At 45.7% G+C, this 21,816-nt stretch overlaps 1 protein-coding gene across 4 annotated transcripts in view; it reads left to right on the forward strand.

The window, feature by feature from the left end:
* The window catches only part of DCAF6 (DDB1 and CUL4 associated factor 6), a 525,140-nt gene that overhangs the window by 438,777 nt on the left and 64,547 nt on the right, over window positions 1-21,816 (forward strand). For all 4 annotated transcript variants that reach the window (XM_085622996.1, XM_085622997.1, XM_085622998.1 and 1 more), the window contains one exon: window positions 19,084-19,240. In XM_085622996.1, the coding sequence (XP_085479122.1) occupies window positions 19,084-19,240 (157 nt within the window). The remainder of the gene's footprint in view (window positions 1-19,083; window positions 19,241-21,816) is intronic.

Consider the following 21,816-nt stretch of genomic DNA (forward strand, 5'->3'; position numbering starts at 1 on the left):
AATACAAGAGTAACAGTAAAACCCCACCATATGTATTTTGTGCTGAGACCCCCTCTCACACACTACCTTATAAATGGAGGACACAACACTCATTCACCACACCTCCTGGCCCGCCCTCTCCCACTGTGAGAGATAACCTTGTCGACATCACAATATAGACGCACTCACTCCACCCTTGTGACTCGATCCATGTTCATTATAGGTTATATGGGTCTTCACTTATTCCAGGGGTCTTTCTCAATCAGCATTGGCAAGCCAGGATATGATATAGATACAGGCACAATTAAGATGCAAGGTCACATGAACAAATCGACCTATAACTGTGGGTCACATAGGAACTAACCTTCTGTGATACAGCCCAATAAATAGATTTGATGGTCTCTGAAAACTGTAAAAAAGTTGCTTTGTGATGAATCGAATGTTCAGGGTATACATTAACTTGCATCATGATAACTTGTCTGTAATGCCAATAAAAACAAACATTTGCAATGCAATAGGTCTCGCATTCACGCGAGTTTGAGATTTTGGCGTTGTAAATGACAATGCCTTTTATTTATGTTTTGGGTTTTTAAAGCATAAATAAAAGGCATTGTCATTTACAATACTAATTGCTTAAAATCTCTCAAATGCGAGACCTGTAGCATTGCAATAAAGGGCCTTCTCGACTGCTTATTAGATTGTAAATATCAGAGGAAGAGACCGGCCTGCGACATCTTCAAAGTAGTGATAAATAGTGCAGTGAAGAAGATGTGTAAGTGTTGTAATTTACACAGACACAAAGTGTGAAGTGAAAGTTACATATGATCCGAGCTATAAACACTAACAAAGCGCTCCAACACCTTTCACTCTGTGATTACACTGTTGCGGCTCAGGAGGAAGAGCAGGAGGGGGCCAGTTCCCCCCCTCTCCGTGATTTGAGGGTGCAGTGTGGCTTTACGTAATGTCATTGCTATCTATGGACTAATAAAAAACATTTCAGCTGTAGTAGGGCCTTGGCTTCACCTCCTGGTGCAGGGAGGGCTGTGCTTTATGGCAGGCATGGAGGGAGGGATGGTCTCAGCTGCAACTCCATCCTCGTACAGTTCCCCTGCTATTACTAGTGAGCGAGAGGCACTGGGGTGGTGATATTGGTATTAGTGGTGGTATTGGTATTGGTGGTGGTTGTGATGGTATTGGTGGTGCTGGTATTGGTGATATTCGTGGTGGTATTGGTGGTGGTGGTACTGGTATTGGTGGCATTGGTGGTTGTGGTATTGGTGGCGGTAGTATTGGTATTGGTGGTGGGGTATTGGTGGTGGTGGTATTGGTTTTGCTATTGGTGATGGTACTGGTGGTGGTATTAGTAGTATTGGTGGTGGTGGTATTAGTGGTGTTGGTGGTATTGGTGGTGGTGGTATTGGTGGTGGCGGTATATGTGGTGGTAGTACTGGTATTGGTGGTATTGGTGGTGGTGGTGGTTTTGGTGGTGGTATTGGTACTGGTGGTGATATTAGTGGTATTGGTATTGGTGGTGGTGGTATTGGTGGTGGTGCTGGTATTGGTGCTGGTATTGGTGCTGCTACTTTTGGTGGTATTGGTGGTGGTGATATTGGGAGTGGTGGTATTCGTGGTAGCGGTGGTGGTATTGGTGGTGGGGTATAGGTGGTGGTGGTGATATTGGTGGTGGTGATATCGGTGGGGGTATTGTTGGTGGGGGTGGTATTGGTGGTGGAGATGGTATTGGTGGGTGTGGTACTTGTATTGGTGGTGGTGGTGGTATTGGTGGTGCTGGTATTGGTGGTGGTGGCATTGGTGGTATTAGTGGTGGTGGTAATATTGGTGGTGGTATTGGGGGTGGTGGTGGTATTGGTGGTGGTGGTGGTATTGGTACTGGTGGTGCTGCTATTGGTATGAGTGGTAGTGGTGGTATTAGTGATGTTGTGGTATTGGTGGTGGTGATATTGGTGGTGGTATTGGTGGTGGTGGTATTGGTGGTGGTGGTGGTATTGGTTTCGGTGGTATTAGTGACGGTGGTTTTAGTGGTAGTGGTATTGTATTGGTTGTGGTATTGGTGGTGATGGTATTGGTAGTGGTGGTATTGGTGGGGGTGATGGTATTGATGTTGGTGATGGTATTGGTGGTGGTGGAGGTATTGATGGTGGTGGTGTTGGTGGTGGTGGTATTGGTGGTGGTGGTATTTGTGGTGGTAGTGGTGGTGTTATTGGTGGTGGTATTGGTAGTGGTCATGGTATTGGTGGTTGTGGTTTTGGTGTTGGTGGTATTGGTTGTGGTGTTGGTAGTGGTGGTATTGGTGGTGGTGGAGGTATTGATGGGGTATTGGTGGTGGTGGAGGTATTGATGGTGGTATTGGTGGTGGTGGTATTGGTGGTGGTATTTGTGGTGGTGGTGGTATTGGTGGTGGTGGTAATAATATTGGTGGTGGTGGTATTGGTGTTGGTGGCATTGGGGGTGGTATTGGTGGAAGTGGCATTGGTGGTGGTATTGACGTTGGTATTGGTGGTGGTGGTGGTATTGGTGGAGGTGGTGGTATTGGTGGAGGTGGTGGTATTGGTGGTGTCGGTGGTGGTGGTATTGGTGGTGGAGGTATTGGTGGTGGAGGTATTGATGATGGTGGAGGCATTGATGGTGGTGGAGGTATTGGTGGTGGTGGTATTGGTGGTATTGGTGGTGGTAGTGGTATTGGTGGTGGTGGTGGTGGTGGTGGTGTTGGTTTTGGTGTTGGTGATATTGGCGGTGGTGGTGGCATTGGTGGAGGTGGTGGTATTGGTGGTGGTGGTGTTGTTAATAAAACAGGCTTTTGAAAACAACCAGTCAGGTGGCTTTAGTACAGATGAAATGTAACACAGATGTGCTGTTCTCAACTTCAGCCCATTAGCACAGGATTATGTTCTACCTGGAATTCACATTACTTTCGCTAATCATTTCTAAATCCATTTTACTCGGGGTGGGGCGGATGTTGAAACAGACACGAGATAATGCCGGGCTAAAGTGATTGAAAGCATGTGTCCGTGTTACTGCATAAAAAAACACAAGCGGTTTCAGCTGAAGCAGCGCATGTCCGGCCTGCTGTAAGAGAAACTCAATGAAGTAAATAGGGCTTACAGATTAAATACCAGGTCCCGTGCAACAAAGTAAGCAAAGGGCCAGTCGCCATGGGAGGGTACAAATGAAGACAAGGCAGTACTAAGGAGGGACTAACAAGCCTATTAACGAATCTGAAGGCAGCATTTACGAAAGACAATGACACAAGCCAATGAACAATATGGGAGGAGAGTGAGCGCTTCCCTCCCACACTCTACTACAGCAGTCTCCCAGAGCGAGCAGCACATGCGTGCTGCCTCTAAGCTCGACCTAAAAACTGTTAAAACAAGTGTAAAAGTATGCTAGCAATTATCTTCGGAATCCCCTTTTGCTGTTTAGACGTTAAATGAGGCTCTTCCACTTGGAGTAACCATCTTCTCAAATGCCATGCTGCACAGATGTTGAATACATCCATGTTTTTTTTTTCTCTCCATTTTTCTATGAGGAATCTTTGAGTGACGTAAAGGCATTTAACAAAGTTAATAGTGCCATAAACATTGCCATTAACTAGACATTTAAAGAAGGACAGAAGGGTGGCGCTAGGTGGTGCAAGTGCGGAATGGCTGCCTTCTGGTGAAGCTCCAGCAGTCCGGTGCCTAACATCCGCTAAATAATCCTTCCTGCATGCCTGCGCTGAGATAAGACGGAGTGGCAACGATAGCTCGGGTGCCCATGCAGCGGCGGAGCGACTTTGGGCAGTAACGGAGCAGCGGAACGGTGGAGAGCGACGTTTAAAAAGCTGACCTGGGAGGAGGTGGGCCCCGCTGGAGGTCGGACCTGGGCAGCAACGGCGCACGCGAGGCCGAGGCGCCCACGTGGAGAGTAGGCCCGGCCGACATGAGGGATTCGAGCAGTAATACCGGAGAGCAGAGGCACTGGCAGAGGCAGCGAACCAACCCGGTACAGAGAAGTGATCTGGCACAGACTGCTGGAAGACGGTGAGCTGCAGGCGTAACTGGCGCTGAGACGGCTGGCGGAGACGTGAGCGCCTCGGCCTCAAGGCAGATAAGGAGAGGCGAACGAACTGGGGATAGCAGCGGAGGAGCTGTAACTCGGCTGCAGACGCCGGAGTGCAGGCAGAGACACGACGACGGTGACGGTACACGGGAGGTGCTAGTTAGCGGGGCCGGCGGGGGAGCTGTTCGGAGGACAGACACGTGGTAGCTGGCCCAGCAGTTGCGGAGGTAATCGGCGTTGCGGCCATTGATAGCGGCGGAAGCCCCCTGGACACGCTCCCTGGGACCCGTAGGAGGGACGCGACCTGCTCAAGGAGTAATACAACGCCCTGGCAGCGGAGGGTGAACCTGGCATGAGGAGCAGAGCGGACTGACTTGCGCCTCAGTGGATACCCGGGTGGAGAGAGGGTGTGATCCTGCGGCCCGAGGAGCCGAAGGGAGTACGGCTCGTGGAGGAGACCTGGCGCCTCGCCTGGAGACGTATGTACTGGAGGCTGGAGAAACACTGACTAACCTGGGATACCGCTGGAATACCTAAGAAGAATCCTACCTGCTATATGTCTGGCAGAGAAGGCCCGGTATAGAGCAGTTGACACCGTTGAACGGGAGGCCACCGCGACCCGGGGAGGGCTGAGGCTGGTGTCGTGCGCAAACCTAGGAGTGCGGAAGAGCGGCGAGGGGAGGTACGTCCCAATCTGCTGGCCGGCTGGACGGGACCTGCTGTTGTGGAGGAGCCTTCGAGGGGCCCACTGACATTGGAGAGGAGGGTGAGAAGAGCTTGACCTTGCTGTGGGGAACGATACTCTGCGAGGCTGCCAAGGGGGAGCCCGGAGGCAATAGAGGAGATACAACACCGCCAGCACAGAATGGGGAAGACGGACGCAAGACAATCCCGGCTTCCCTTTGAGGCCAAGAAAGGCTCCAAGGCGACCCTGGAGGGAGACACTAGAGCCGCTGCGCTGGGAATCCGTGAGATGCAAAATGAACCTGAGACTGACATGAAAACTATCCTGTTGGAAGTGCGACAGGGTATAGCGACAATTGCAAACAAAATGGATGATATGAATACAAGGATGGACAATATAGTGCGCAAAATAGACGGCCACGAAGACATGATCAAAGAGGCGGAAAAGCGCATCTCAGATTCGGAAGACGCCGCCACGCATATGCAGGGAACAGTAACCCAGATGGACAAATTGTTAAAAGTGATAGCTTCCAGGAGCGAGGACATGGAAGCGAGAAGCCGACGCAATAACCTCCGCCTTATAGGAATACCGGAAAGTACCAACATGGGGAAGATGGTGCTGTACGTAGAAAAAATGCTGCTGGCGGTGATGGGGGTGGACTCCTTCTCCCCCCAGTTTGTAGTGGAGAGAGCACACAGGTCCCTGGGACCTAAACCTCCAGTGGGAGGCACGCCACGGCCTATCATAGCCCGCCTCCTAAACTACTGGGACCGAGATGTAGCACTTAAAGTGGCACGGGAGAAGAAGCAACTCAACTATGAAGGGATAAGTTTCACTATTTATCCGGACTTCACCGCTACAGTGCAGGAGGATAGATGGAAATTCCTTCCTGTGAAACAGAAACTGCTGCAGGCGCGAATTGATTATGCCTTGCTCTACCCAGCTCGCTTACGCGTCACCCACCAGGGACAGCAGATGTTTTTCACCAAGCCACAACAAGCGGAAGAATATCTGAAACATGTGAAACGACGCAGCACACCGAGACGCTCTGCGGATGAGTCTAGGTCGCCCACCACATCCGACATTGACTGATCACGAGAAAACGGCGCAGCTGAACAAGAGTTCGGATACAAACCCTGAATGCCGTCGTTGCACATTGGAGAGACTATGGACCCTACGACAATACGACTTATACTTTTACGAAACACTGTATATTCGGCATAACGGAACATGCATGGAACACACCGGACACCCTTGCTACCTCTAGGGGATGCGGAGCAACACCTCGCGCCCCGGGGGAAATGAGTGATACTTGTAACCGCCTGGCGACAGGCCCCCACTTGGGAGAACCCTCTGGCCTTTGTTTATTTCTGTTTGTCTCCAATACGTAAAGCCTGTTGGCTATGTTGGAGAGACGTAAATGGGTAGGGGAAGGGGGAGGGAAGTACCATACTGGCATGATTGGGATGTTTCAGTGGGTGGAGGGGGGGGGGGAAAGAGTTGATGGGATTATGTTACAATGTAATGTGTTGATAACGAGTGAAAGGTCGGGAGGTACGATAACAGACAATAATAGCACGACGATAGGTACACGACTAGCCCTATACACCACTTCTACTCAGCAATGGCAAAATGACACTGAATGAATGTCTGGGGGTTCTGTCCTGGAACGTGAGAGGGATGGGAGACCCAAGAAAAAGAAGACCGATGCTATCGTATCTGGACCGACACCACATCAGCGTGGCGTTTCTGCAGGAGACCCATTTCACCCCGCAGCGCTCTAACTCATTTGCCAGTAAATGGGCGGCCTATCGCCTTTTTTCCTCATACTCCTCTTACGCCTGGGGGGTGGCTATCCTTATTAAGCGTCATATGCCCTTCCAGCCCCAGGGGGAGGTGATAGACCCACAGGGACAATATGCCATAGTTTGGGGAAGGTTGGGAGCTGACACGATTACACTGATCAGCTGCTATGGCCCGAATGTAGATACGCCTGATTTCTTTTCAGTCCTATGGGGTAAAATAGTGGCACTAGATACCACACACATTATTTGGGGAGGGGATTTTAATGTAGCGCTGGACCCCACTTGGATAGATCTAGGGCAATGCCACATCATTACACTCGCTCACAAGCAACGCTGAAAGACGTCCTAGCGGAGGATGGGCTCATAGATACATGGCGACACATGCATTCACAGATTACGGAGGGTACACACTTTATGGCGGGAGCGTCGTCCTGGGCTAGAATAGATTACTGCCTCACGTCAAGAGGTCTAGGGCCGTACATCGCAGGCGTGAACCACCTAGCACGCACATATTCGGATCACTCGCCGGTGCACCTACTGATCGATCTATTAGGAAGTGGAAGGCTGCGCCCTCTCTGGCGCCTGCAGCCTACGGCTTTGCTGGACGAGGCATTCCATGCAGAACTGGAAGAGGAGATCCAAAGTTTCTTTCAGAGAAACAGGGGCTCAGTAGAGTCGGTAGCCACCATATGGGAAGCATTCAAAGTCACGATTAGAGGGATATGCATTTCCAAAAGCTCTGGGGTACTCCGTGACATTAGGCAGAGAATTCACAAACTGGAAGAAAAACTGAGGGCACTGGAGGTGCGCATGGCGGGAGGAGATAGAGGACAGGCACCCCTTGAATTTCGAGAGAACCTATCGGAATATATAGACGAGGCGAATCGGGAGGCACGGTTTCTGGGGAAATACTGGCAGGCCCGGAGATATGGAGAAGGGGAACGCCCGGGGAGGATGCTAGCGGACATGATAAGGAAACCCAAGGGCTCTACCTCCATTCTTGAGATAGTAGGACCAGAAGGGGATACGCATAGAAACACAGTAGATATACAGGCCGCCTTTGCGAACCATTACACCAATTTATATGCTACACAACGAGGGGACACTCTGGAGTTTGAGCCATTTTTAGGGGAGGTAGCGTTAGGATGGTTGGAGGATCACCACTGGGAATTCCAGTGCGCCCCGTTTGAACTGGACGAAATACGGGAGGCCATCATGCAGCAAAAGTCTGGCAAAACGCCGGGCCTTGACGGCCTCCCCCCAGAGTTTTATAAATCATATATAGATATCATGGCCCCGGTTCTGCGGGAGGTATACGAGGAGTCCTTGGAGACTGGGCTGCTCCCCCCTTCGATGAGAGAGGCCTTGATTATATCCCTTCTGAAACCAGGCAAGGATCCCATGCTTTGTGACTCCTACAGACCCCTGTCGCTCCTGAACTGCGACACCAAAATATTGGCGAAGCTCATCGCAAACCGTGTAATCCTCCTGGTTGATAAATTGGTGCTGCCAGACCAGGCAGGCTTTATCCCTGGAAGGGCGACCTCCCATAACCTTCGTACACTGTTTTCAATAATACAGAATGTGTCGCCCGACCTACCGATAGCTGCAATATTTTTGGACGCCTCTTTGGCTTTTATACCGCATGGGCTTTCCCCCAGGGTTTGTCTCCTGGATAAGGTTACTCTATCAGCCACCCACGGCTAGAGTGTCCATTAATGGCTGTACTTCAACTGCTGTCCCCATCACGAGAGGGACTAGACAGGGATGCCCGCTGTCCCCTCTCCTATTTGCCCTAACGATTGAGCCCTTGGCATGTAGGTTGAGGCAACATCATAACGACAGAGCACTTCGATGCCCTCTGCGACAAATACTGATTTAGCTGTATGCCGACGATCTGACGCTGTATGTTCGAGACCCTCAAAGTAACCTGAACCCTGTGCTGCGCGAATTCATAGTCTTTGGGAAGCTTTCTGGGATGACTATTAACTGGGAAAAATCGCAGTTTAACCCCCTGACACCGGAGGTGACCAAATTCCCCCTAGACTACCCACTAGCATGGTGTGACACGGAGCTGAGATACCTAGGGATCCGGATTTCCGGAGACAGAGAAGAAATGCTCCGCCTCAACTATGGAACTGCCATAAGCCGTCTCACATCCAATATTACCAGATGGATCGCCCTACCGCTATCAATGGCGGGCAGAGCCTCGCTGATTAGGATGGTGGTATTGCCGCAGTTTTTATACCTGTTTATAAACATTCCTTACCACCCAGGAGGTTCATTTTTTAAAACATTGCAATCTGAACTTACGCGCCTATTCTGGGGTGGCAAGAGGCCAAGAGTCAAATGGGCGACACTCATGAGACCTGCAGCACAGGGCGGCTTTGATATTCCAGACTTTGAGCTGTATCACGCATGTGCACAGGCCCACTACGTATACTATTGGGTGCACCCACCAGCTTGCATGCCGCAGGTTGCGGCGGAGCACTGGCTGGCAGACCCGATACCTCTGGATGGAGTGATATATGAACAGCCCCGTCCTCGTAGCGAGGAGCTCTCAACGATCACGAGCACGATAAGGGCATGGCAATGCATTATGAAGACCATGGGAGTGCCGTGTCTCTACTCGGCGGCCCTCCCCTGACATATCACCCCGGCCTATCCTTGCTGCAAGAAGAGGGTTTTAAGCAATTATGTGCTCGGGTACACAGGCAAACCTGAGGAGCTTTGTACTATAACGGGACCTTTTGTACATCCGCTCAATTTTTTCGTGACATACAACCCACCCCATTAGATTTATTTTTATGCGTACGCTTGAGGCGGTGGATACGGGCCATTTCCCCGGGCTTCCCACGAGAGCCGGTGCCGCTGAAGCCGCTGCAGCAGTTGCTGCAAAGCAAAAACTCTGGACACCTGGTGTCTAACCTGTATCGAATGATTAGAACAGAAGGGGACCCCCCTTGCAGCGCAGCTCGGACACAATGGGTGACTGACCTGGGCAGGGACATAACTGATGACCAATGGCGCTACTTATGCTTACAAACCGCGGAGATATCGGCAAGTGCCCGGCTACGTATAATTCATTACAAATATCTACAGCGCATGTACTACACCCCGGCTAAGTTATACCGCTTTGGGTTGCGAGAATCGGACTGCTGTGACAGATGCGGTAGACCGGGGGCTGGATTCCTCCACCTGGCCTGGGAGTGCCCGACAGTGATGGAATATTGGGGCCGGGTCTTTGGGGTGCTTGTGGAGATGACAGACCAACCACTGGAGGGTAACCCACTAGTTGCACTCTTAGGCTACACGAAACAAATCCCTAAAGCGAGCCGTAGGTATGTCACACTTTCCTTGCTGCTGGCTAAGCGCAGAATAGCGTGCAAATGGGGACGAGGGTGGGCCCCCAAGTTCAAGGATTGGCTGAAAGACATGATGAACTGTCAGGACTAACTCACAAGGTATGCGGAGACACTGCCAAGATCCTCGAGACCAATAGATATATGGGATCTCCTCAAAAGCTATCTGCTGGCACATACGATGGACTCTCCCCTGGAGGATGGAGGGACAGCCGGGGAGATCGATGGCATCCTCCCCACTCCCCAGGTAGTGCCACCCTGAAGTATAGAAAAAGGACAGTGAAGTGGTCTCTGATGGGGCGGTGGGGGGGATGTGGTAGGGGGAGGGCCGGGGAAGATGAATTGTCGGGCGAAAAAAAAAACAATTTTCCAATTGTGAGCCCCTCTGACCGTTGCATGGCTGTGAACCTCATAATGCTTTATGTAGTAATGGTTAAAAACGCGACGGTGAAGGACATGATGAACCCCAGAAAGAGCTGATAGTTACTACCAAACTTTCAGAGAAAGCGGATTGAAGGTGATACACATGTACCCAAAGGATTAATGTATTATAAATAAAGTTTTTTTTTTAAAGTTAAAAAAAAAAAAACATTTAAATAAGGACAGAAGTTTCCCACAAGTCTGCTAATTTAATGATGGTTAGATTTATTATTTTTAATAGTTCACTGCTCATAGGAGTATTGCCTCTAAACACTTACTACTACCTTCACCCTTCCTATATTAGTTGGGTGGTAGTATGTCAAATATTACACAGGTATGAAAGTAACTGGCATCTAAAACTGTAAAAAAAAAGTTGTAAAATTAATTTATTTGTCTAGGATGAGGAAAATCAGTGTTCAAGCAGATTCCCTAAACAGGTATACATAGGAGAAGGAACTCCCAAAATAAAATTCATACTAAGGAGCATGGTGAGTCTAATGCCAGAAATGGTACTGACCCAAGGCATTTATTCTACAAGCACCTATCATATGATGTTTCATGAAAGTCAAACCTGTTCTGAGCAAATGAGTGAATTTCACTGTCTCTGAATTTCATTTATGATGTAAGGTAGATGATAGGGGTCCATTGTGTTGTCCTTTGGCGTTAGACCTTTCAGAAGTGTTTTGTTTTCATAGTCCAGGGCTCTAGTGGTTGTCACCCGCAAAGTAAACTGCTCTAGTTCCCCCATTTTCTAGAACATGTTGTGACAATTGGTTGTGGTGTGACCAAACTCAGGCCCAACTGGTCAGAAACAACTCGGATATGCTTGGTTTGAGTTTCATTTTGCAAAAGTCTTCAAAGTCAGATGAGTTTGGGTGTCCTGGCTTTGCAAACATTAGATAAATAAAATTATGGAATTGCCTAGAAATTGGTGGGTGCCAGTTTGTGCTTTAAGACCAGTCAGTGGTGGAAGTGGTTGCCACAATGTTAGAAAGGAGCCAGGTATGTTTTTAGAAAGATTCTGTCTTCTTATTGCCATGACAGAAACAGGGTTATTTGATGGAAAGTTCTTCAGCCTATTATATATCTGGAATCTTTTTATTTTTTGTCCAGTTCGCTGACTTTGTTTAAGATTAATCAAACATGCTTGGTTTAAAATGCATGCCCAATTGTGTAGCCAAAAGTTTTTAATGCCTGTCAGAATGAGAATAGTAGAGTCTTTCATTAAATTACGAACAAGTCCACAAGTACTCTGTTTTTACGTGCAAAAGTTGAAACCTTATAAAGTTGCAAAACCTAGCTAACTCAAAAGTCTGCATATTAATCTATCAATTCTTGATCCTTCCATCCTAAAATGTGGCTAGGCACTCAGTTAGACCTATTGCATTTCTGTGGTAATATTTTTGGAGCCTTTTTGTACAAGAATTCAGATACGTATCCTCAGAATTGAATCCATCTGCTACTTTGAAAATGTGCCAACAAGGGATTTTATTCAGGAAAAACTGATTTCTCACCAACTATCTTTAAGATGATTCTTTGATAGTTCACCGTTAACACAATCGTGAACCAACAATCAAATTAATTAAATAAATTGTGCAATGAATGCGTAGAAGATTAAAACAACAAAACAATCACGGTAATGTCTTATAGTCAATTTATGAATATATTTTCATTTATAAATCAAATTTAGCAAAAATAAAGTTAATTCAATGCATACACATGAACAAGGTACAGTACAAATCAATTAATCAATGAATTAATCTTGTTATTCGTCTAACTTGGGGGACTGCTGTCCATTTGTCCGTCTGCCAGATTGAAATATCGGCTGACACAAACATTGAATAACAAGATTAATTCATACGTCATACGAAATCGACAACACTCCTCTGTCAACCAACACAACAGAGCGAGGAAAGTAGCACCAGTGAGTGTCCTTGAAAGTGAACCATTTTTATAAAAGTTTTCGAAGATTGGCTTTTTTATCAAAAGGGTCATTGCTATATGCAGTTTCTTTTGTCCTGAAGATGGTCTGAGGGATTTAGATCACAGAAGACCGAAACGTCGACTGTACTGTCCGTTTCCCCAATAATAATTGTATCCTAAGTGACTGTCTTATTTATTAGAATATCTGTCACTTCTCCAATTGAATAAGGAATGGATTTTTTTACCCATGAAGTATAGGTTGATTAGTACTGTACCTTGTTCACGTGTATGCATTGAATTAACTTTATTTTTGATTGCACCCTGCTAAATTTGATTAATAAATGAAAATATATTCATAAATTGACTATGACATTCCCGTGTTTGTTTTGTTGTTTTAATCTTCTACGCATTCATTGCACAATTTATTTAATTCATTTGATTGTTGGTTCACGATTGTGTTAACAGTGAACTATCAAAGAATCATCTTAAAGATAATTGGTGAGAAATCAGTTTTTCCTGACTAAAATCCCTTGTTGGCACACCTTACCTAATATTTCTAGAATTGCCCAAGCCTGCGTTGTCCCACTTTACCATTTCACTTTGAAAATGTAGCATTTGTGGGAGAAGGACTTCAAATTCGAGCAACATTTTCCTGTCTTGTTGGAGACTAAAAAAAAGGAAATGCTTATGGAATCAAATAATTGTATTTAAGTTTCAGTTTGAGTTCCTGGAATTTAGCTACATTTTTTAAAAACAATGCTTTTAGGTCTGCATGTTAACCAGAAGAATTGCTGAGCTCTTTGCTCATAGCGGATTCTTTAGTTTTCATTTTGGAAGAACACTGACACTTGCTTTTTCATGAATCTATGATTCTTCATATGCCAGTATTACTTTTCCATGGCTTTTGACTGAATCAGCCAACTGAACTATGCTAATTGAATCAGCCACAGAGCCGATTACATTGTAAATGGGTTGAACGTATTAAATGTGTTCAAGGAACAGCAGTTCTATAGATATAATCAACTTTCTTGAAGTTGAAGGCCAAGAAATAATGGTGATCTGATCAACTCTGATGAAGTAACCACTTACTTAGATAGTCATATGGCTTACAACAATATTATATGCACATTAGGGCACAAAAATGACATTTGTCCCCTTAGTTCTAATTGCCCGAGTATCCTTGTAGGAAAATTGTATGGCCATGCCATGCACCTCCCAGTGCATCTCCTACTGGATATTACTTTTTTTCCACTAGCCATTTTTTATTCAGTTTTGAAACAAACATCGTATAACCACAATAATACAGTGAACTAGCTAATAAAAATGCTCATTTGTGATATCATTATATGGTCGCTCACTATGTAATTACACAACATAATGCAATCATAAGTCTAACACCATCCAACCATAAAAGAAATCCAATCTGTCTCACATAGCTCTAGTATAGAATTGTGTCTTCTCCTCATACCCAGTGATGTAGGTGTCTGTGTCCTAGGTCCCCCACTGGTTGCCTCAAAAAAGCTCACTCTTTCCCATTAACAGGAAAATAAATATTACTGCCATTAGCCTAGGTAGGGAGGTTACATTCATCAGCTCCATTGAAAGACATGCCAAAAGTGACACCAAATTTTGTTAACCCCACTATAACGGTTTGTCAGCACCCAGCTCCAGCTCTCCATTGCAAGGAACTGCTAAAGCTGTAGGTGCCATTGTGACATGGATGGCGATTCTTTACATTTCTAATGAAAGTGCTACTTTGGCCGACACCAGGCAGTTCTGCATTAACATCATATTCCCCTTCACCTGGGAATATGTTTCCAAGAAAATCAAGCCTGTGTCATATGATAGTGGGTACTGAAATATCTCTCTCATCTCCACCAGGATTTCCTTGCAAGTACAGTATTATGTGTGGGCAGTCTCAGCAGATGCAGTTAAATTCTCCCACAAAACTAAAACCTCTCCAACATAGCAGGGGCACCCCAAAGTAGAAGCAGTGCAACTCGGCTGGGCACCTATAACATTCATGCATAGTTAATAATTGACTTCCCTATTGTGTTTACTAGCTGTTTCCTTCACTGGGTCTATGCAAATCTGTCTCCTAGTCAAGTCACCTGTCTTTGCTCCTTTGACACCATTTTCTGGGGGAAGTCTGGGTGCTTCTAGCAGCTTATAGGTTGAGGAGATAAGACTTTTCAATCCTGCATCTGTTTTCATAAACATTTCACCAGGAGTAAGGTCATCAACAGTCCCCAGTTTCATAGGTGACTGTAATAACTGATTTGTGTATATCTGAGCAGTTCCTCTTCTGTCACCCAAATCCACCTAACAAGTCTCAGAACACTAGATCAACCCAAACATATCTGACATGATCATTGGACAACGCCTTACTCCATGCAAAGAATGGGCTTAAATAGCTGAAGGCAGGGTTTAAATTAATCCGGGTGTACGGGAAAGGGAACTTCGTTGATCAGCAGCCCCATGGTCAGATCCCATATTCTCAGGGTTGCACCTACTTGTATGCTAAGATAAACATTAGTTCTTCTATCTCATCAGGGCTTTCAAGGCAGATTCCACGGATCCATCCTCACCAACATGTTCCATATGCAACTGTATTTTGTCAATCTCTTGTAAAGCCCACTTCATCAAAGCCTCAAATGTAAAGCTTTATAATATAAGGAGAAGACTGGGAGACTCAGTCTGCCCCTATCCTCCAGTGTGCACAGCAGTTTGTGTGCCAGGCACCAATGCAGGCCAAACAAAGTTCAACTGCATAGGAAGCACCTGAAAAAGATATAGGACTTGTGGGAGGACATTAATCTTTATGGCATTGATTCGACTAACCGGGAAAGGTGGAACAGGAACCACGTATTTGAATCCTCCTAATGGCTACCAAGAGGTCAGGTTAATGTGCCTTATGTAGGTCAGTCATGAAGACATGAAGCAATAATGTAAGCTTTCACTTACTGAAGTTAATTTTAAGCCCTGCCATTGTTTCTAATAGATGCAACTAGGTCATCGCTGCTGGGATTAAGTATCTGAGGGCCACTCAATGCCTTGAGGATGTTGTTGGTTAAAAGTGATATTTTACAGATATCAGGGCCAAACCTTATCCCTTCAATGTCTTTGTCTTCTCTAGCGCGTAAAGCTAAGAGCTTTAATCTGAGTGGCAACAAGAAGAGCACCCCTTCGTTGTGCCCCTGCAAGTAGGAAGGGAAGGAAATGCCACCATTAAAGCATATTTTCAATGTCGGATGGTGGTAACTGGCCATCACTATGGACAGAAACTTGTGACCCAGACCAACTTTAACCATTACCTTTTAAAAAAAGATCAGGTCAACCTGGTCAGAGGCCTTCTCTTTGTCCAGAGAGACCAGGATCACTGGGATACATTTAATTTTACCTTTCTGTGACGAGTATAAGCCTCTGTACATTATCATGTATCTGGCAACCCAAAAAAAAGCCTTATTGGGTGGGTCACGGCGGGCAAGAATGTCTCAAGCCTTGTGGCCAGAATCTTCAAAAAGAGGTTTTGTTCTATATTCATCAATGCATTGGGGCTATATGAAGGGAATTGCCTTGGATCTCTCCCCAGCTTGAGGATGAGAGTAACATTTCCTTCACCTATACTGGGGGTAGCGTCTTACCTTACCTTACTTTACAAATTAGTTGCACATATCAGCTAATCTGGACAGCCATGTCAAAAGACCTTGTAAAATCTGTTTACAGGCCCACTGTGCCCACGAGCCTTTCCTACCTTAAGCAACTCAATAGCATCCAGGACCTTGTTTGATGTAATTGGAGCCTTCTCATAGGTCTTGCTGTGGAGGAGGGATGCAAGATATGGGAAGTATTCCTTCTGTACTCTTCCTGCACCACATCTACTGGGGGAGGGTGTTTAGTGGCAAACAAGGCAGTCTGACAAAATCCTTCTTACTTCTGCTCCTCTAAAAACAGAAAGATCCTCTGTGAGGAGGTCATCTTTGAACATGTCAATTATCTTGTGTCTGCCTTACTAAACACACGTAGGGGGATTCCACTTTTTTCCTCTGGTCAGGGAACCTTTAGAGCGTAGCAGTGTAATTTCTGCTTTGTTGGGGTTGATCTCCCTGATCCTCCCCCTTCAGAGCTGTTGCTTTTCTTAGTTTCAGTAGGGAACGGGCAGTTTCTATATTTCTACTCTGCCTCCACCAAGTCGCCTTCAAGTGTGCATAGCACCTGCTTTCTCCGTTTTGTCAAGCCAGGCATTAACGTAACACATTTGCTTCAAGTAACCATCTTAAGACTATGCCACATTTTATCCATTTCCCCCCTTACCATTCAGCCCAAAGTACTCCTCCAACTTAGCTAGCAGCTGAGAGCGAAGTACCTAATAACGAAGTAGAGCTGTATGGCATCTTCATCTGCCCCCTCAACTTCTGCAATATGTCATTAAAAGTGAGATGGTCACAGGCCGTTGTCAGTCAATGTAATTGGGAGCATGGTTGTGTTGATAATCTCATCCAGCAACCCACTACCAAGTAGCGTATGATATATTCTGGAGATGGTTCTGTGAAGACGTGAGGACTATGAGCAGTCCCTAACAGCGATATTATGCTCCCTCCTGACTTTTGGTAGGTCACCCTCCCGAAGTGAATGCTTTAATGTCTTGGTGAAAGCACCCAAGTGAGGGAAAGAGGCCCCTTGACCTGTTGTTTTTGCGGGTCCCATACCATATCAAATTCCCCTGTCCCCACAATGTCCCCATCTTCAAAGTCATCAAGGGCACATTTGCAGTGTAAACCTTAGTCACTGTTATTACCCTGTTGTGCAAGCTGCCCACCACAATCCAGAACCTACCCTCCTTGTTTGTATTGCTCTTTTGAACTCCAAAGAGCACAGAGCTTTGAGAGAATATTGCCACTTCATTATCATTATGCTTCTTAATTGCCTATGAATAGAAAGCTAGTAGGTACCATCAGTGTCTAAAGCATGTTTGGTCACAACATCGTAGTTCCCCTCCACTAATGTCTGCCAGAGTCTGACTCTCTTGTTGAGGACAGTTCAGTCACTTGGCTTGACGAAATAGCTATAAAACAAACACGCCGTGGGAATGGCCCAAGCCTTTCCTGCGTGTCGTAGGTGGAATATTCAGTAAATGCAGTGACATGGCCATAGGCCTGGGTCATCACCTCCAGTCTACTTGCATTACCAATATTTGTAGACTGGCTAACCTAACCCACCTCTAACCCATATTAACAACCATAACAAAATAGCAAACATAACATTAATAATACCTTCCATCCTACAGAATGGATGAATAAGTAATAACCCTCATTAATAAAACTAAATCTACGGCTAGATTGTTCTGCCTTGAAGACTGTTAGGGAGCAGGATAGGAGAGCAGCCTACATCCCGTGCAAAAACATTCAATGGAATGCTTAACACAAGCCAATTTGCTGCTGGTATCTCTTGCCTCTGTCTTTGGACCGTATATTCATGATAGCCTGGCTGTTCATCCAAGAGGCTTTACTGTGTAAGGGTGCATCCTGCAGTTTGCCCCCCAGATTTCCTTCTCTGTGGCCTCCAAGCAAGCCCCAAAGAATCCCCATGATAGAACATTCACGCCCAGTTACATATTCCTTCTCCTGACCTTGGTTCTGTTTCTATTGTCTCTCCTGTGTTGGGCCCCAATCTTTCCCACGTCCATCCAATGTCCCCTCGGCTCATGATTCTCTCAACTGCCTGGTCCTGCCACCAGCTCCTCTACCGAGTTGAACCTTTCAAGAGTTTTGCTGATTTCTCTCTTGGCCTGATGTGTCTAAGCTTTATCACCTATTAAAATGCAATGCTAAAAAATTATGTCCATCTGTACTTTGTTTTCCTTTCCTGATACCACATATCTAAATTGATTGTAGTGTTGCGGGGGAGAGGTCGTGAAATGGAACATTCGAAACCCCAAAAGGAGTCTGTTTCTTTTGATCTTGCAGCTCTCCGACATTCCTCCTTTATATTGAAATTATGAAATGTTGTTAAGATTCCCGAGGCCTCTTACCCAGGGAACCCCTCTGGTGCACTTTGTCCAGCCTCACCTCCCCGTGGTCCTCATCAAACAAAGAAGTAACAAGCATTGGCATAGCCAATAGGTCTTGCCTTTGGGACCTTATAAGTGTTTAGCCATGCAACAGTTGCATAACTAAATACTTATAAGGTCCCAAAAGCGAGACCTATTGGCTATGCAAAGGGCCGTGCGGCCGAGAAAGTGAAAGTGATCGCAAACGCGATCACGATCAAACATCAAAGCGGCCGTGAAAGTGAAAGTAATCGCAGTAAAGCGTGGCGCGCACGCGCACATGCACTGTAGCTCTAGGCTGGCCTGGTAGCACTTTTTGGAGCCCTCTCAATAAGTCTCGCCAGACCAGCGCATGCGCTGGGTCAGGTGAGACCTAAAAAGGGCCACTGTAAATGCATCCAAGTCCAAATCCTCTGCTCCCTTTTATAGACACCTCCCCCCCATGTCTTTTTTGCCTTTTGCAATTCTACAGGTCTTCGCACTTCAGGTTTGTGGCCACTGTTTGACACTGGTTTGGTCATCGTGATTTACTTCTCCACTGCCCCTTCTTTATTTTAGAGTTCGCCGCAGCTCTCACATTTGAGACTGTGTGTATTGAGCATAGTGTTGTATTGTGACTAGTGGGTGAAGACTTGTGCCATGTTCTTTCTTAAGCAGTTTATCGTTTTATTGCCGATGTCAAGGAGCTAGGAAAAGGTACTTCTTTAATAGTAAGTAACATTTGTTTTCATAATATTCATAAACTGTGCTCCGCCTGACTCAAGAAATAAAGTAATATCTAAATATTTCCTATTTTCATAGATAAAAGAAGCGAATTTCTGGGGTAACAACTTTGTAATGAGTGGGTCCGACTGTGGCCATATCTTTATCTGGGACCGACATACTGCTGAGCACCTGATGCTGCTGGAAGCTGACAATCATGTAGTTAACTGTCTACAACCACATCCATATGACCCAAGTAAGGCCATGAGTGTCTACATACTAAATCTTGCAATAGCTTCTTGTGGGTTCTTGAAAGTTGTTATTTTGGAAATGATTAATGTTTTGTAGTTACGATTAGGAAGTAAATAAATGATTCATAGATACCACAAGATGGCTTTGTCCTTTGTCCTGTGTGATTTCATCTGTCCTGACGTTTGTTAGGCACTGTCCTTAAGTGATGCAATTTTTAATCATATAAGAGCAACCTTGAATGTTCACATCTTAAAGTAAATGTACAAGCAGCATCAATATTAGGGATACTACATCAGTAGACCGATAAATTAAACCTGCCCTCATTTGTACGAATATTGGTCCTGAAAGTTACCAAGTGAATTCCAAGCAAAAACTGAGGACACTTGTTAAAGTAAGAAATGTGCCAATAATATGTATGAACATTGATGGTGATTTTCCTTTGGCGAGTCTATTTGCCTAATCTATTTTATATTGTATATATTTATTTAGTATGAACGTGTCTCAAAGGAGTTTGTAAAGCAGTACATAGGTGGATATTGAAAGTATGTACATACACATATATGTTAAGCATTGTGCGAGAAGAGGCATAGATGAGGTACATATAACCAGGGGGGACACAAATAGCAGAGAATAATAATGTGCATACATTTGCATGTGGGGGTGAAGTGCAAAAGGAGGGTGCTACAGGAGGTACTCAGAGAGCATGACTGTATTTCAAATCATAAGCACTCCTGAACCCAGGTAATACAAGAGAAGTGATGGGAGGAATTGAGGCTGGGCATAAGGGAGGTCGTAGTGGTAAAAGTTTCGGTTTGCTATTGTGCTGGAAGGTTTTATCAGCTAGGTCAAGAACTGGTGATTGAATAGAAGTTGCTTTATGTCGCCTTTTTGAAGGTCATCTTTGAGGTGGTATGTAGGTGCTCGTGGGGAGAGTTCAATATGCTGGGAGCATAATATGGTAAATATAATAACTGTGTTTCTTGACACACGGTTCATATGTACAATAAAGGACTTGGTCACCGACTGAGGTAGTATGCTTGCTTGCTGGGTGGGGTGTGGCAGTCCTTTGTGGAGAAATTTGCGAAGCAGCAATCAGATTTTGAAGATGTATCTGGTCTGTATGGCAAGCCACTTGAGACAACCGGGCCAGAGTGGTGTGGTCAAAGCATCTTGTACCAACAGTGAACCCACCTTTTGCTTTAAGAACCTCCATGGGTGGGGCCAAGTTAGCTTTGAGTAATCAAATGAGAGTGGATTGGCCCTGCGAATGTGCCCAGAACACTGGAAGTTCTTCATTGCTGTGTGAAGAGCTATGTCCTGTAATGGTTCATAGGACATTTTGGGTGATCTCCATATAGTCATTCCGAACTATTTTCTTGTTGCATCTCTTGGTTCCTCTGTCTGCTGTGGTTGCTCTTAAAGCTGGCATCATCATCCCTCCTCCAGTACTGCATTTCCATTTGGCGGGTGGCAGTAGGCCAGCCTCAGCGGTGTTTGCAGTTCATCTGCCTCAATGACATTTGAAACCAATGTTACAGTGTTACAAACCTTGACTTCAGAGGCAATGAGAGCTTATGTCAGGGTCCTCATAGGACATGTTCACCATTCTGGCATGTTACCTTTGCTTTACCTCCAGATCCTGTCCCATAGCCTACTCTTTATTGATCCACATTGACATGTCCTTGCCAGTCTTTGCTAGCCATTGTCCACCTAGATAGCATCAGAAGCTGAATCTCTGGAATAACCAGTCTGCCCTCAGGCTCAACAAGTGACCTCTCTGGCGCACTATACACTGATGTGGACAGGCATGTCGGTTTCTGTGTGAGAGAGAGCATCTTAAATCAGTGCACTAGGTCTTTTGATAAATTATATTGTGCACTTTCTTCCATTCCTCAATAACCCCTGTTGCAGAGGAATTATTTAATTTCTAAATATAGATGCTCTCAACTTCCATACCTGAATGGTGAAGTGTCAGCACCGTTGCTCAGAAAGACCCTAGGGCCACGACTTCCTGGAGGTAGGCTGTTCACTACAGTGATGTTCTTTTGTCACTGGAAGAAATGTTTAGGTTGCTGCTAAGTTAGCAGTAACTCCATTTTCCGCAGTGACTGTCTTTGCAATCTGTAGCCTGAAATGGACTCTTATTGCACTAAAAGGTTACTTTGCTGCTTTTACTGTATTCTTTTAAATTGTAGTGGTAATACAGTGCTTCCCTACCCCTTATCAAAGTCCCAAAGCACTTTATGGTTGGTCATGAAAGTAGCAAGTCTTTGGTGTGTACATGGCTGGAAGAGGATGTTGGTAGTCACCTATGTCAGCTGTGAGTACTGTCTTCTAGACTTGAAGCAGTGACCTGTAGCAGTATCTTACCCATAGAGCAGTTTGAGAAGGGAGTGTGAGGGATAGGTTCACAAGCTGTGTATACAAATACGTCTCTTGCAGAGTGAAAGTGAGTCAGGTCCTTGCAGCAATCTATGTTCCAAATTTCTGCTCACAATCTCCATTGTCTTGAGGAGCGTTCTTCTGGGCCTAGCGGGAACTGTGCCTGACTATTCTTACTGGAACTTTTCTCTATTGGAG

Source organism: Triturus cristatus, chromosome 8 (assembly GCF_964204655.1).
Source record: "Triturus cristatus chromosome 8, aTriCri1.1, whole genome shotgun sequence".
Lineage (NCBI taxonomy): Eukaryota > Metazoa > Chordata > Amphibia > Caudata > Salamandridae > Triturus > Triturus cristatus.